Below are 16,836 nucleotides of genomic sequence, written 5' to 3' on the forward strand. Positions count from 1 at the left end.
TGGGACTAAAAGTGTGCATCACCACACTCGGCTTTTGATTTATTGGTTTTGTATTGGTTGTTGTGGTCTGTCTGTATGTATGTCTGTTGACTTTTTAAGCAAGAGTCTCACCATGTATCCCCGGGTGGCTGGGTTAACTATTTATTTTGAATTGATTATGTGTACAATTATTTTGTCATACATAAAGGTACCAGGTCTATCTTTAAGTCTACAGAACTTACTCTCAGATATCACTGTGTGTCATAAGTAGATGGTGCGAAAGCATTCTGATTTCACACTTCTGGGTCCTCTTCTGAGACCCTCGTGGAAGCCAGCATGCATCTTGCATTTTGCAACTATTGTAAGACTGTACAGACATGCTCTGCCTCTATTCATGGCTCTTTGACACCACCAGCTATTGTCGGAGCAGTTGTGAGAGAACAACACAATCTTTATCATCTCCATCACTTACTCTCTTGTCTAGGAGAGGTAAATGTCTCTCTGATGCTACATTATTTGTTCCTAAGAAATTTCTTTATAATTTCTCGAGCTGATGATATCAGGACAATGACTTCTTTTCCATTCTAGTTTATTTGGGATGGCACCTCACCTCAGGTTCTGCTTGTTTTTCATTGGTCTAAGTTGTAGATGGAGAGATCTTTAACAATATGAAGCCCTTCAAACATATCGCTTCCTCGGGGCAATGAAACTGGTGAGATTTCTATCTTCGTTTTTGTCTGTGTAATGTGTCTTTTCTCTATCTTCCAGGCCTGCTTCGAGTCTTTTCCTTACAAGTTCGACTCTGACTTACTGAGTGCTCAGTCAGTTTCTGTCTCTTTTTCACTTTGCTCTTTTCCAGTGGGGTTGGCTGAGATTCTTGAATTTACAGTTTGACAACAGAATTTATTTTCGTATCACCTTTGATCATTATCTCTCCAAATGCTTGTCGTGCCATGTGTTCTTCTAGGACTTCAATCACACATATGTTAACCATCTGATGCTATCTCTCAGCTCTGAGGATGCGGGCTCCATTTTACCACTTGCGTTCTCAGAAATGCAAGTTCCAGGATTTCGATCATCCCATCCTTAAACTCCTTCCTTGGCTTCATCGCATCTGGTCGTGAGCCCATCAAAGTCCTCTTCCCATCTCAGATGTTACAGTCTTCTTCATTTTTCCATGATTTTATTTCCATATCTCTGATGAAACCCTACACCTGTTCCCCAAATCAGGCAGTTAAGATGCTAACCAGTTTGTACTGAGAATGCCAGTCTGCAGGTCTCTGGTTCTCCTGATTATTTCTTGACAGATGAATTTTTTGCTTGATTTGCAAGTCTTGTAATGCTCTTAACAAATGCTAGCCCTTATAAGTAGGACAGTATAAAATGCCATGCATGGTCCTTCTGGGGAGCATGGCAGACCTTCTTGTGTCAAACTGTCAGCATGGGAGGGAGGGTCAGTATATTCAGGAGCTGACCTGGACATGGCCCCTGTTGTCATGTTTGCCTGCATAGGGTTCACATTCCCTTAACAATGACTTTTCCACGGGTCTTTGAGTTCTGAGGTACCTGGCCATCTCTTTTAGCATTTGTGCTCCCACACATGGCCATTTATATTCCTATACCACAACGGGGGGGGGGCACAGCATGCACCTTTCCTGTGCTACCTAGGGGGTGGGGTCTTGGTTCAGCAGCAGTCTTAGGAAATCTTGCGTTTAGTTGTGTATCTGGGGGGTTCTGACAGCAAAGTTTGAGCTTTTGCATTTTAATATAGCTTAGAGCTTTTTGCTCGCTCCAGTGACCAAACTACAAGCATTCATATCTATCCACTATTATTAACCACAAATGCTGACGTTTGCAAATATTCTGAAGCCGGACTTCCTCGTTCTGAGTTCTTCTTACAGATTTACTTCTTAGTAGAAGTTAGAAGAAAATAGTAAGACTATACAAGATGAATGTTTCCAAATGTCTCATGTTTCACAGAAGGCTTCTAACGTAGTGGTGATCTCATAATTTGAAGTGAACAAAACATAAACTCAAGTCAGATTTATTTAAAATCTCATTTTGTAATTGCTGGGGAAAAAATGGAATCTATGTGACATACTCCTAGTCACCTTACACTCAGAAGTCAACAAAACATAAATGCCACCAGTCTAGAAATTGCAAAGCAGGGAACAACAAGAAAATAGAAATCAAAGTGCCGAAATCACACAGAGATATATAAAGTGTAAAATACACCAAGCTTTATTTTGAAAGGCAGATATTGTGCTTTTCAACAACCCAAGCATAAACAAAAACAAATCAGAAAAATAAAACTGGCTGTGGGCAGAGTGAAGGCAGCAGCTGTGGCAGGAGCACTGCTTTCTTATGGACTGGTCCCCTGCCCCCTGCTCTCAAAGAGAATCCTTCCCTACTTGGGTACCAACAGGGCTTTCTGGTGAGACATAATTACTTAATGATTTTCACCTACAGCCCTTAACGTTTCTCAACATGAAGAGCAGACCTAGCAGCGTGGGATAGACTGAGCTAACAGCTATGCCCCTTTCTCAGCTCTCCTATATTGTGCTTTCACTGTGGCTTGAGTGTGGAACGACCTCCAAGGCTCAGACATTTGCCTCCATAATGGAATGCACACCCCCCTCAAAATGTGAGCCCAAATGCATGCCCTTCCTCCCTCTAAGTTACTTCTTCTTGGGTATAGGTCACAGCAATGAGAAAAGTGATGACTATGCCAGGCTTTGGGGAGCAGAGATGCCCTTCCTCAGCCCATTTAACACCGTACCTTCCCTCTGTTTATGGAAGGCCAGGGCATCAGGATCTGTGCTTCAGCCTTTCACGTCCGTGCCCACCGCCTTCTCTGGACAGGGGATGCTTTACAGAGTCACTGTGGCACACTGGGCATGTCTGCAGACTGTCCTCAGTTCTCCTTGGTGGTTTTAATCACGATCTTTCAGAATTGCCCTGCCTCTTTCTCATTTCTTCCGATGGTCTTCCACTGCAGCCAGTCATTTTTTATTACAACCCTTGCTGATCTTCTGTGGTTACTTATTTATTTATGCATGTTGAATTATACTAAAATTTGCCCTACCCAAAAAGGTGACCAAGTCCTGTGTAAGCCTTTCTTCTGCATCTTTAGAACTCTGAGCAGAAAGTTTTATATGCTGTACACCTGGACTTTTGCCTTCTCCTCCATCTGCCTCTCCCACTAGTTGGGATGGCACAACTAGTTTGAGTGGTTTGCACTCCTGTGGACTCAGACTTTCTGATCTCAGGCTAGTGGCTATTGCTATAGAGATGGCTCTCACATGAATCTCCAGTTTCCCTCAGGACACTGTTCATCTTGTGTCTCTACTGGACAGCGAGTGAGTTAATGATCTTTTCCCACTGCCTGATGCTTTCAGCCTGGGCTAATTTATTTCTGAATAGTGTCCTGACATGCTGCCACATTCCAGGGAATCACCTGCTCCATGGAGGAAGAGGAGGATGGAGAGATGAAGCGGGTGCCTCCCGTAACCTGATCAGGGGGACTGTCCTGACCCCTGACACTTTCTGGCCTGCCTACTTCCTACCCTGAATCAGCTGCTGAGGGCTGGGAATGAAGGAGGCTTGGATTACTTCTCACTTCGGCCCATTAACACCATCATTAGGGATAATTTCCACTTAATTATTATCACAGCCTTGCTTTTTTTTCTCTCTCCTTTTTTCAGAGCTGGGGACGGAACCCAGGGCCTTGCACTTGCTAGGCAAGCGCTCTACCACTGAGCTAAATCCCCAACCCCCACAGCCTTGCTTTCTACAGCTGTGACTCTGTGCTTTTGCATCCTGGGTCTACTGGCCAGTGAGACGAGCCAGCCAGGCCTCCTCAGCTTCCTGGGATGGATCCCCGCTTTCCTAGAGGAGGTACGGAAAGACAGTGCAAAATCTCATGACATTCATAAAGCCTAAGCTCTCAGGGATGTTTTTGGATACAGAGGGCCATAACCTAGTAACTGCTTTCCTGTCTAGGCTCCCCATTGACTCCTACAAACCCAGCATCACCTAATTGCCTGGAGTTACTTGCACCATGTCGTATCTACTGCTTGGCTTAGAAATCTACTTTGCTGCTCTCAGATAGCACCACGGGCTTCCCTCTAGGTGCCCCATCTTTTCAAACTACGTCACATGATTATGATCTATTGTTTTCCATTCCCCCAATAGACTACATAGCCCAGCCCCTCTTATGATTTGCCTGGTGAGTGAAGAAAAAGAGACCAACATCAATCATAACTCCTCACATTTTAGGCAGTGGAGGCTGCTTCTAGCTCTGCGTAGAACAGCAATCACACACGAGCACACTTTATCTAACAAGTGAAATCCTTTGTAGTAAGTCAAACTTCAGACAGTTTTCCAAGCTCAGTCGCGTTGAGCTCATATGAACTGAACCTCTGAAATTACAGTTAACTCTTAACCAGCATAAATGAGAGAGACGTGACATTAGTCTAAGCCTCAGCTTTCCTTACCCAGTGCTCCATCCACGGTGACCTCTAAGGAAGGCAGCCAATAGCACAGTTACTCAAACTGCTTGCACGGCATGCGCCACTTGAGTCCCTGGCTTGCCGCCTTCCTTTGTCCCTCAAACGTCAATGCATGAATGAACAGCACTTAGAGAGCAATACTACATGAAAACCACTAACCAGCCAAGAAAAGTAAAGTCTTACTTCAGTGGCACTGCTTAAAATAAGAGCTTAAGACTCACTTCTCCCGTTCTCTGGAAATTCTAATTATGCCTCTTTGACTAATTTGAAAGAAATCAATAAAATATATCTGATTCTAAGGCCACTGAATTCTGAATAGAAAACATGTACAACAAAGTTGGCCAATACAATATGTCAATCATGTACTATATTTATAATGATATATTATGTACTTGTATAAAAATGTACATGGTCATAATCATGCATATCTGTATAATATAAATTGCAATTTTAATTAAATATAATATGCAAAATTATCCAATTATATGATATAAAATATAATTGTTTTAATATCAATCTATCTCATAATTTACATATATATGCTTTATTAAAGGTATAGTTTTTAGCTTTCATGGTAAAATTGAAGTGATATATTTTAAATTTTCACTGACTTGGGAATTAACTCTATCTTCCACCTTTTCTTGCTCCCTCCCTAGTACTTTGTTAGGCAGTCAATAACACATAAATAAATTCTTACATATATGTTCATCAGGCATTATTCAATTTGTTCTTTTCAAAGGTGAATAATTTCTGAGAATCCTGAAACTTATCAAAAAGTCAACCTTAGTGATGCAATCTAGAAACTCCCATCTCAAGGAGATGTATCCGATGGTTAGTCACTTTGGGAGACAGGTCCACATTTTCCTCAAGGTAAGTCAAGCCTCAAATGTTGGGTTCAGAAAACAAAAGAGAAAACCCTGGGAAGATTAAAAGCAAGGATTTGACTAATGGTGGGAAAGGTTGGAATGAAAGATTACTATAACATTATGCTTGTAATAAGTATTTTGTCATCCTTTAATCCCCAAATCAGACAGTGAAATGAATTGATGCTGACTGAATAGAGTGTAAGATACGTGCCACATCACAGTAAGTAAGCAACCTGAGAAGTTCTCGGTTCCCCAGTGCTCCCTGGGAAGACTGAGGCATTCCAAGTAATGTCTGCATGGTCTCCTGCTATGAGTGAAAAGGAGGGACTCCAGAGATAGACTGGGAGACATTACCCATACATTGGGAAGTATCATTCTTCCAAGAGTCATTGAAAGTCACGGCACGCTCATATAATACGGCACGTGTCATCAAGTTATCTTTCACGACTATTAATGCAAAAAGAAAACATGAATGTCATGCTATGAGACATTACAAACACGCATACACCTGTCGTTCGGTCAGATCCCAATCAATCAGCAATGAATAACGACAAGGACTGAAGGCACTTTTCAGTCGGAGAATCACAAAAGCCTGCGGGACCTGCTGCCTTGTTCTTCCTGAGTTATTGCTAAACTAGAGTCCTCGCAAATTGGAATAAATATGCAGCCAAACAGAGAAGGAAGTAAATGCATCCCCCACCCTGGTGCTGGTATCCACAGGACCAGCTTCTTATTACTAAATTTTAGAGACACATATTGAGATAAGCTTGGTAGGTAGGAAATTACAGGAAGATAATGTAATTCTGCAGTCATAAAATATTCCATAATGGAAGGGGCTGCAAGACAAGTTTGGCACCGGCAACGTTTGCTTTTGTAATATGATCATATGTTAAGGTGATTTAAAAAAATCAATTTAAAAATTCATAAGATGATTTTATTCTCCTGTTACAATACAGGTTTACTATGCAATATTTCACCGGGGGATTATTTCGGGGCTGGTGGTGTTACAGGACAATGTTCTATCGGGTCATTTGGTTCCAAAGATAGAACAAAGCTCATCTTCCAAGTAGAGTGTTCCAGAATATGTCACCCCTGACACCCATGTGGACAATGCAAAACGCACAGAATCTATGCGTGGACCTGTCCCCCTGCAGCCCCACAAGCATCCTTGCATGCGGCACTCCAAACCAGCAGCACTGTGAAAGACGCTTGTTCATCTGGTGTCCTTGTTCACCAGTAGCGGAAGACACAGTCCAGTCATGAGAGCAGAGCATAGCCAATATCATCTGTTATCCTGCACACACCCCTCAGCTACCTCCCCATCTTCAAAACTGACCCTGGAGCTGAAGAATGGCAATAGCTGGGTGACCGGATTCAACGTTTCAACAAGATTCACACTGTGCAATGCATCTGTCATAAGAGAATTTGCTAAGAGAATTGTGCCATGAAAGCGACAGTTCATTTTCAAGCTGACTTATGATTAACACAGACAGGCACAGAAGTCACATTATCACTGTTACTTAGGCACTGACCTGGTATTGGCTGAGCTGCTAATACCACAGTTGGGAGAGGCCTGGAGGCAGGAGCGGGCCTAGACAGAGATGGAGTTACTCGGTTTGCCAGAAAATGAGTTTTTTCATGGCTGTGGAAGAGTCCTGATTCCTCAGGGTATATCCATGTTGAGTCCAGAGCAAAGGAATTATTAAAAAAGATCTGTCCAAAACAAAGGCAAACAACCATTTAAAACAAATCACTTGGTAGAAGATACGGGTGTATGCTATTGCTCACTGGTCAAACGATGGATGTTATACTTCTAGGCATGTCCTGAAAGTGTGGATCTAGAACTTACAGGAAAGGGCTGCTGTGAGAAGCCAGAGAAAGGCTTCTCACTGAGACTGGGCTAATCTTTAACTGCCAGCCTAGCCAGTTCAGCCCAACAGCCAGGTGACACACTGAAGAATCACACAATGAGACCACCACTCTGTGTGGTAGAACGAGTCAATGTGTTACTCCATATTTCACGAGGCAAGAAGGTAAATGGTATTCAGGAAACTTGAATTCATAACCACCAGGAAGAAGAAAATCCAAAGTGGGAATCATGAGAAAAACGTCTTCCCAAAATGGAAAAGTTGCATCATCCAGAATTTAGGACTGAGGTTTGGTCGATGGTTATAAATTTTAAGGCTGAAAAAATCTGATTCAGAGATTGGTACTTTTTTCAACATAACCCAATCCATTCATTCAAGTTATATCAAAATTACCCCTATCTGCAGATGTCTGAACAGGTCAGTCTGGTCCTGAAATGAGCCCTCTCTGTATTCAAATAATCAATCTATTACAATTAGGAAATGCATAATGTTTTCTGTTAACATGGTGATACCCAGCAACTTATCAATTAAAAATCCACTTATCCAATTAAATTGCTTGCACCTTTACCTTGTAATTAGGCATCCTCTTATCTATCCAGCTTTTCCCAACAGGAGGTGACAGAGTAGAAGGGCAGACATGTGGGAAAAGGGGCACCAACTCCACGGCAGAGGAGGGGGCTAGTCCTATGGATGGAGAATGACCACCAAACAGCCACTGGGATGCAAAATATTAAAAGAGAGAGAGAAATAAACATCAGCCTTTTTTTTTACCAAAAGTTGCAGGAATAACTTCTGAGATAAAGGGATTTTAAGTATAGGAATTTGATGAGAAAAATTATCTCATTTCCAATCAAGACATACCATAACCATTTATAAATTACAAAGAAACTTGTAAAAATTTGATATCAGGATTTTCATAAAATTATCATTTCAGTCTCTTTGATTATTGGGAAGGAACTTCCAAGATATGAGAATGAGAGACACAAAAGTACTTCCTCGGCCCCTGGTTACACAGACACCTAGGTGAGCTAAGCAGGTCAGGAGGCAAGCCCTACTAAGGTCAGCAACCCTGGAAAGGGATTGATGGGGAGGGAGCGGATGATAGGAGAGTAAAGAAAACAAAAGAGGGTGGGGGTAAAGAAATCACAAAGGTTTGTAAAAGGACTAACTTAAGGAAGGAAGGAAGGAAGGAAGGAAGGAAGGAAGGAAGGAAGGAAGGAAGGAAGACAGACAGACAAACAGAGAGAGAGAGAGAAAGAGAGAGAGAGAAAGAGAGAGACAGACAGAGAGAGAGAGAGAGACAGACAGAGACAGAGACAGACACACACACACACAGAGAGAGAGAGAGAGAGAGAGAGAGAGAGAGAGAGAGAGAGAGAGAGAGAGAGAGAGAGAAAGGAGTTTCTGGCTTTAGCTGATAGGAAGCCATCATGGGAAGGGCAAAGGCTGTCTCTGGGGTCATTTCTTTTGAATTCCCAGCCTCCAGTCATGGGGTGCACAGAGCTCTATCTCTGGCATCCCCTTCAGCATATCACTTTGCTTCATTTCATTTATCATTTTTGAAACTCTTTTAAGGAATTAAGATTGTAACTTTCCCAAGGTGCGTTAATCAAACAGATTCTACAGCAAAGAAAATGTAAGGACCACATCGCTGAAGATCTCACTGCAGAAAATAAGACAGCCAGCCCAGAAAGGGACAGACAAGTGAGTATGGGTCACCCACTAAAACCACCCAGGCCTCACCCCAGTAAACCTGAGGTTGGGAGAACACTCTGTGGCTACTGTTTCAAAGTCACATTTTTTTTTGGTTTTGTTATATGTAAAAATCACTTTCTCATTCTCCCTATCCTTATTTAGATAGTGAAAAGCAGAAAATATTCGTTCATTAGTCAAAAGACTAATGCTAAGTTTTTTTTTTTTTCAGGTTTTTTTTTTCGGGGAGAAATGCAGGGATTTTTCAGGGTGGGGGGGTTTCTTGACATTATGTACCTCTAGTGGTAACACTCTGAAATGGCAGCCTTCCTAAGCATGGCAAAAGCTAGCAGAGCTTATCCAATAAAGCCGAATGCAATGTGTATCACACATCGAGATAGGACGCCCAGTACAGCATGCATACTTATTGTTAAGTCTAAGGAATAGCTTAGTAGGAGTTTCATGACATCTTCTAGAAAAATTCACTAAGTAGCAGCGGTCTGAAATTAATGAAAAGGTATACTGTGACAGAATGCTCGTTTGAATGTGCTAATGAGACCAGTCTCTGAGTGAAATATATGCTATGCTATTCCTGGATTCAAACTCATTTGCACAGATAGTGAACAATGAATTTGGCCGAAGCTAGGAAAGGTTGCCCCATCACCATCAATCAAAGGTGCAGTCACTTTTCTTTGCTGTTCCGGTCTCTGATGTCAAACTCTTCTAAAGTGGTATCTGGCTTAAGGGAATTCAGAGGGCAGGAGAGGAATTCCCCCCAGAAGACGCTTTCATGGCAGGATTTCCAGGATGCTTTCCGTGACTGGAATTCTCTTAAGCACTACCCTGAATCCATGTGAAGGAGTAGGGGGACCAGATCAGAATCAGAAATAGCTATTGATCTGCAGCTTGCTTTCAAGTCTGGTGGAGACTGTAAAAGTATTAACTTCGAGGCGATGGCAGCCACGGTTGGCTGCAGCGCTCTGCTCGGCCGCAGGGACTTCAGAACCGCGTTCTGGACAGCGCCCGGCGCCGGGGAAAGTTCAGTCCAGGCTGTTTGGCTTCAGCCAGGGCTGCCGGGTCTAACGCGCTCTAACGAGAGCTAGGAGGGAAAATATCGCAAAAAAATTTGCCAAAGCAAAACCGGACGTCGAAGCATGAACTTTCTTGCCAATGTATGACTGCGCGGCTGCGTCCTGATGGTGTAGGGAACCCAGGACCACCCAGGGAGGGAGACGTGCCAACTTGAGGGTCAGGGCAGACCCAGGACGGGGGCAACCCGCAATACTGAGCCTGGGTGGAATCGGGGCCAGAATCGTTACCTGTCCGTGGAGCAGGGGATAATGGTGCACGGCGGCGTGGTCTGGCGCAGAGGACAGCGGCAGCAGGGGCAGCAGAGGCTCGCCCGGGGCTGGCCAGCCGGGCAGCCTCGGGAGCAGCGGGGCGGAGGCAGGTTGCGCCGAGGGCAACAGCACCGGGGGGGGCGCGACCCCGGCACCAAGCCGGAGCAGCCCGGCGGTGCCGGGGACCATCCAAACCCAGGGCGGTGGCGGCGGGTCTGCATTCATCGGCCACGGGAGAGGCTGCCGCCACCGGGGCTGCTGGGGTTGCTGTAGTTGCCGCCGCCGCCGCTGGAGCCTGGCGCCCGCCAGCATCCTACACCCCCGCGCGGGCGGCGGCGGGGGCGGCGGGCGCCCGAGGTGCGGGCCGGCGGCGGCGCGGGCTTCGGAGCGAACTCTCTTGGTTTCGCGATGCGGCCGCTCGCTCCGCCCCTGCCCCGCTCTGGAGCCCCTCCTCCTGCCCGCGCCACCCCCGGGCCTGGCGGGGCCCTAGTCCCCGCCCCCAGACCCGGACCCCCGAGGCGGGGACACAGCGCGGCACGGTGGGGCGCTCCCAACCCAGCTGACTGATTCTTCTACTCTGGTCCCTAGCCCACTCGGTTATCGCTACTGGTGGCCAATGGCTCTAGCTGACGGTGCGCACGGCAGGATTAGGGGCTCCAGACTCCGCTCGCGATCCCAATGGTGAGCTGAAGCCGAGGTGGCGGCGCTGGAGCTGAGCAGGTCCCGCCACCCGCGGAGCCGAGGGCGCCGGCATAATCTACCTGGTTTAAAGTGAGTCTAGGGCCCAAGACCCAGAGGGAGTACTAGACTGCAGATGTTGACACCAGCTGGGCCCTGGACCCTTCTAGGCATGGGTCGATTTCTCTCTTGAATAAATATGCAAAATATTTTCCCAAGTCCCTAGAGGTTCACGGTGCCATGAAATCCGAATTTTTAGTACTGGGTCTAACGCCCTTTCCGGGTATCTGCTGGCTTCAGCGCCCTCCTTTGCCTCTGCTTTAACCCACAGACTCCCAACCTCTCCCCTCTCTGATGCAACAGATAAAACAAGTGGCCTCCTCGTCCAGAGGGCTTGGTCTCGGTGAACTTGTCTTTAATCATTCCGGGCACCGGACTGAGTTCCTTCATGCCTCGCCATAAGCTGCTGTGCTGCTGCACGCAGAAGTCTGGGTCAAAGAATCTCTTGCTCCACTCACTCCATTCGGAGCTTCCTTCCTCTCAGCCGGCGCCTGCCGAGGATCCAGACTCTGCGCTGATCACAAGCAGTTTCCGCCAGGCGGCGCTGGTCCCAGACCCTGTGCTGACCTAGCTTGCGCAGAACACTGGGTAGACTGGTCTAGTGCCAGGTCTCTTCCATCAGATTCTCTGACATCAACGGGTAGCGGCTTCCAGCCCCAATCCAGTCCTGAACAGTTCATGCCGACAGCAGGGCAGATTTTCACGTGCTAAAGAACCTGAAACCCTAGGCACCCAACCTTATGACCAAGCCCTACTTAAAAGCGCTAGACCAGACTTCAGGTATCAAGCAGAAGGAGTTTGCCTATGAAGACTGTCTGACCCGGGGAAAGTACAGTCCACCCAGCTACATCCAAAGACACGCCTAGGTCGGGCACATACTCACCACTCTTCAGCCCTTTAGCAGCCCCTCCTGGTAGAAACAGAAGCACCCACATGGCTCCAAACAGTTTCTAGGGTTGCTTCCTCATTTTCCTGGTTTGCCTACCTTCCTACCTTCCTCCTGGCCTGTCATGATTTCTTTTAGATCTCAGCATATGCTGATTTACATAGCTGGCACATCGCTACTTTTCTCCACCCAAACCACTTACAATTTGTGAGCGTCTCCCTTTCTTTGATGCCAGAGTACTGACAAGATTATTTTCCATGTAGAGCCCCAAAGCTTTGCAGATTAGAGCACTGGTGTCATCCACTGGAGGCTGCACTTGTATGCCTCTATACACAAGTCATGTCATATGGCCGACTTGGTCTCTAGGCTCAAAAGTGGGATGCTGTCCAGTTGCTAGGTGGAGAAGCAGAACAGGGTTCATCCATCCTGTCCTGGTGTGATCTGGGGGTACAGAAGACTCCCAGTGGCCTTGCCTGGGTTGTGTGTACTGAGCAAAGCAAACTTGGATGCCTGCAGGAACTCTAGCTCCTGGAATGAAGGAAGGGAGTCAACCCAAGCCTGTGGATACCTCACATCCTGGGGAATATCTACACCGGTTCTCACACAATGCTTCTGCTAATTAACTTGGCTAAAGGCTAAGTCCCTGCCAGGGCTGTTTGGTGTTCAAAGGCCTTGACACCTTGGACACTCCCTGACTCTAAAGAAAGAGCAGGCTCGAAGAGCCTCAAAATGGCCACACTCGTCTCTTTCTGTCAACTGTCACAGGCTCAACACTATCCAAGCACCTCAATGTTTTGAGCCACTTTTCTGCACCATGCTCTGTGCTGGATTCTGGTTAACATAGAAAAAACCCAGCTCCCACTAGTTTATTGCTATGAGGAGGCTCAAGAGAGTTTAAATCCTCCTTCAGGTTCTCATTTCATCGGCTACCCAGCCTTTGCCTCAGCCCCCATATAATCCAAGAACAACTTTATATATACCCTGGAGGATGCGAGTTCTCCTCTTGGGCACCCTGGCTTCCTGATTATTTAAGAGGGTTCTCCATGATCATTCCTGTGAAGATTACTTCTGTGTCATGAGAATGGTATAAGGGTCAAGGAGATGGGAAATAAGAAGGTGGTACAGGAGGATACGACCATCAAACCGGGCAGCATTAGCTGAAGGTCAGAAACCAGCAGACCAGCCCTCTTTGATCTTAAGCTACCCACTTAGGAGATGTGGGGGTGCAGTGGCTGTGTCTGCTTACTGGTCAGCACTTTAGGGGTGTCTGCCTGCATGGGACAGAAAGTGGCACCTCATTAAATGCATGTGTGCTATCCATCTCCCTACAAAAGTCAATGGGGAGTTTGCTTTATGTCCAACCATCCTGACAGCCAAAAGTTGTCCTTTATATTTAGACAAAACCAACAATAACATCAGTGAAGATGAAACAGAAAAACAGAATACTGTGTAAGCAGACCATCCGCAGAAGGAGGAAAACGGGCTAATTATTCTCAGATACTAATGAGTTCTGAGTTGTGTATCCTCTTTCAGGAAGAAATGATAGGGGATGTTAGGGAGAGGTCGATGGAATGAGATTTTACAACCTGGAGAAGGTGGGGTTTTTTTTTATTTTGTTTTCCTAAGAAAGATTGGAATGATTTTTTTAAGAAAAGAGGAAAATGCAAATGCTTCCTTGCAGGCCTGCAGAGTTAAAATATTGTCAGGGAAAGCTGGGGGAGGTTCAGGGCCCAGGCTTCCCTCAACAGTTCCCTGCCCACCCGCAAGCTGCCTCTCCAAGGATTTTATCAGGTCCTTTGCTGCAGAAACTCATTGTGGTGGCACAACAGAGTCCTGGACAAAAGCCAAAGAAGCAAGCCACCACTTTGGGTGCTGGTAGATGCTGGAGGGAGGAGGGTTGACAGTGTGGCACCAAGTCCCTGAATCGTGTAGAGTAGCATGTGAGAGGTCTCCCCAGCTTTTTCCCTCCAGAGGCCATTCTGAATGTTCCTGGGCCACCTAGAAAATCTGTCTTTGTCACTGTTGGAAACTCCAAGCCAGAGTTCAGGAGCAAGGTCCTGGATGGAGCTGGAATTGAGACTGACAGCTGTCAGTAGTCATGGATGTCACTGATGCCCTCCAATGCACAGATCCAGTATGGTGGAGAGAGAGCAGCAGTTTGGGGGTTAAGTAGCCTGATGTTCTGAAGCACAGAGGGAAGCAAGATGTACCTGTACAGGCCAGGGTGTGTTTGAAAGGGGGATGTAATTGCTGTTCTATGTGTTAGAAAGATATCTTGACAATACGGTAAAGCAGTGTCAATGCACACAAGGAAAAACAATGCTAACATTTGATGAACTTCCCTCTACAAGATTTCCTGATTTTTAGATTTTTAAAAATTATATCTTTAGCATGTGTGTGTGTGAAAGAGAGAGACAGAGACAGAGACAGAGACAGAGACAGAGACAGAGACAGAGAGAAGTGTATAGAGGCCAACTTACAAGAGTTGGTTTTCTCCTCCAACAAGAGTTGGCCCAAGAAATAGAACTTAGGAAGCTAGACTTTGTTACAGACCCCTTTCAGTACCTGGCCCAACAACGTTCTTCTATCATCTTTCTTCCTATGATGTGGAAACACACATGTATGCTGTGTATATCTAGTATGTTTCATCTTGTCATTGTGCATTTTATATCATTTCTTTTTTAATAAAGAACATTAGATCAGATCCTACTATGCATGATTGCAAATCTTACTTGCATACAGTACAGCAGCGTGTGAGCTTTGCACAATACTGCAGAGTCTGCAGGAGCGCATTCACTAACACTGAGAACATATCTCAATGAGAACTGGACACCGTTGGTAAGTCTGTCCAAAACTGGCAAAGAGAACAGACCCAAATACCGTGCGTCTCTGCCTGTGACACCTCTTGCTGCTAGGACTGCTCTGGCTGCCTAAGCCTGCTCGCCAGACAGTCCTGCATCTGCTAGCCTCCAGGGTCCCTGCCTACTCAGGAAGGCAGCCAAGTCCTGGTGGCATTTGGGGCACATTTCTCTCAATAGTGCATTTCTGGACAAAGCCTCAAAAAGACCTTCTTTGCGATATTGAAGAGCTATGCCACTTTTGTGCCTTAACACACCTCCACTGCTCTGCTCAGTGGCCTTCCGCCCAAAACATCTGTCCCCACATCCTCAACCACTGAGGTCATCCTGAAATCTCTCCCCTTTGGAAGCCTCAATGAAGTTCTGCTACGAGGTTTAGACTAAAAAGAAGGCTACAGACTTGCTCTTCTGGGCTGACTCGTACCTCAAAGGACACACCTACCTTAACATTGTATAATCTTGCCCAGTGAAATGGTCCCTAGAGAGTCAATGAAGATAGGCTATGAAAATGAGCACATCCTGGGGATCTGTACTTGGTCCAGTGTTAAGATTTTAGTTTCAAATATACAGAACACCATATAGTGTAAAAAAATTAACCATTGGAAATCAAAGACTAGTGATAGAAACAATAAAATATCCAAGTAAATGGACTACTATTCTGTGATTAAAATGATGTTACAGAAGAATTGAAAAGGAATTAAATAAATATGTATTACATTTTAAGGAAAATAATTTCAAAAGAGAGACCCCCAGCATAATGGCTCCAAACATAGAACCTGTGGGAGTTCTGGGCCACTCTGCCCTTCTCAGCTTTCCCCTAGATGTGTTGAACATCTATATCCTAAACTCCATTTATTCTCTTGTTTATGTACTGGGACAGATCAAGTGGTTTATGGGCCATTATATCTCAGATGATCTTTGTGTCTGGAGTCACCCTAACTACTCCTTTGTACTGCACAGATTCCTGCCTTGGATCCAGAATGGGGACTCTGTAATCTCTGCCCTTCTCTCTTAACGTCTTTACCTTTTGTGTCACAGGTAACAAGAAGTTGGATTAAACACACAAACTGAAAGTTCTTCAGTTATCCTAACAGATATGAACTGGGACCCTGTGTGAAGGATCCACACTGGCTGGAACTGAGGTTGATTTGAGAAGGAACTTGAGGCTCCTAATGGCTAGGTTTCGAGAAAGGACTTCTATTCCGGCTCCACTCTGTGTTTGTTTTTTTCTCTTAACTTCTATGGTGGCTCATCCTTTGCTCAAGGAGGGGAAGTGCCCCTGTCTTGGTATCCACACTGTGCCATATGCCCACTTAGTTCTTCAGCAACCCTGGACGTGCAGAAGCCCAGGGCAGGGAAGCTTTCCTAGCTGCCCTACCTCTTTCTGATGCTCTCTTTTCAAGAGTATGATGTCAAATCAGAACTACAGACCCAATGCCTGATGGCTGTCCCATCCACACTGAAAGGTTCCTTTTCAGAGATTTTGCTGGACAATTCCAGCCATCTGTGTATGGTCTGAGGTGAAATGGTATAGAGGAGAAGTCCTTCTTCCTCCATAGGCAGGTGAAGTTGACAATGGAGCTGCCTCATAGGAGAGAGCAACCCTAGGATCCACCATCTCTTTACCCAATAGCAAACTCAGTAGAAAACACAGAAGGGTACCCCACCCACCAGATGCTCATATGTATGTATGCGTGCACACACGCAAACACACACACACACACACACACACATACACGGAATAAAGGGTAATGAAAATATCTTTCTCATCTCTCCACCTACTTATCTGTCACCTAATGATCATCTATTTGTCATCTACCTGTCAATCAGTCTATCTGCCTTTTCTATGGATCAGTCATTTATCTACCCCTGCAAGGATATCCAATTATGGAGAAGGAACAGCAAGGATCTATCCAATCTGTTTTCCAGGCAACCGTCTAGGTTTCACTGTTGCAGCCACACATGGTACGTTTCTGAGATACACACAGAGGCAGAGATTGAGCTCCAGGATCACTTTTGAGTCCTGCCCACCCCATTTCATATGTATCTTTCTTCAGTCCCAGGAACATCTGGAAGAACAGTGAAGAGATCTGAGGTC

At 45.5% G+C, this 16,836-nt stretch overlaps 1 protein-coding gene across 1 annotated transcript in view; it reads right to left on the reverse strand.

The window, feature by feature from the left end:
• Tcerg1l (transcription elongation regulator 1-like) overlaps positions 1–10,481 on the reverse strand; it is a 188,044-nt gene extending 177,563 nt beyond the window's left edge. The window contains exons 1-3 of the mRNA NM_001130077.1: positions 10,236–10,481; positions 7,793–7,939; positions 6,889–7,069 (exon numbers count right to left, since the gene is read on the reverse strand). Coding sequence (NP_001123549.1) covers positions 6,889–7,069; positions 7,793–7,939; positions 10,236–10,481 — 574 coding nt within the window. The remainder of the gene's footprint in view (positions 1–6,888; positions 7,070–7,792; positions 7,940–10,235) is intronic.
• Between the last annotated feature and the right edge of the window lie 6,355 nt (positions 10,482–16,836).

The sequence above is a fragment of the Rattus norvegicus genome, chromosome 1, assembly GCF_021556685.1.
Source record: "Rattus norvegicus strain SHRSP/BbbUtx chromosome 1, alternate assembly SHRSP_T2T, whole genome shotgun sequence".
Taxonomy (NCBI): Eukaryota; Metazoa; Chordata; class Mammalia; order Rodentia; family Muridae; genus Rattus; species Rattus norvegicus.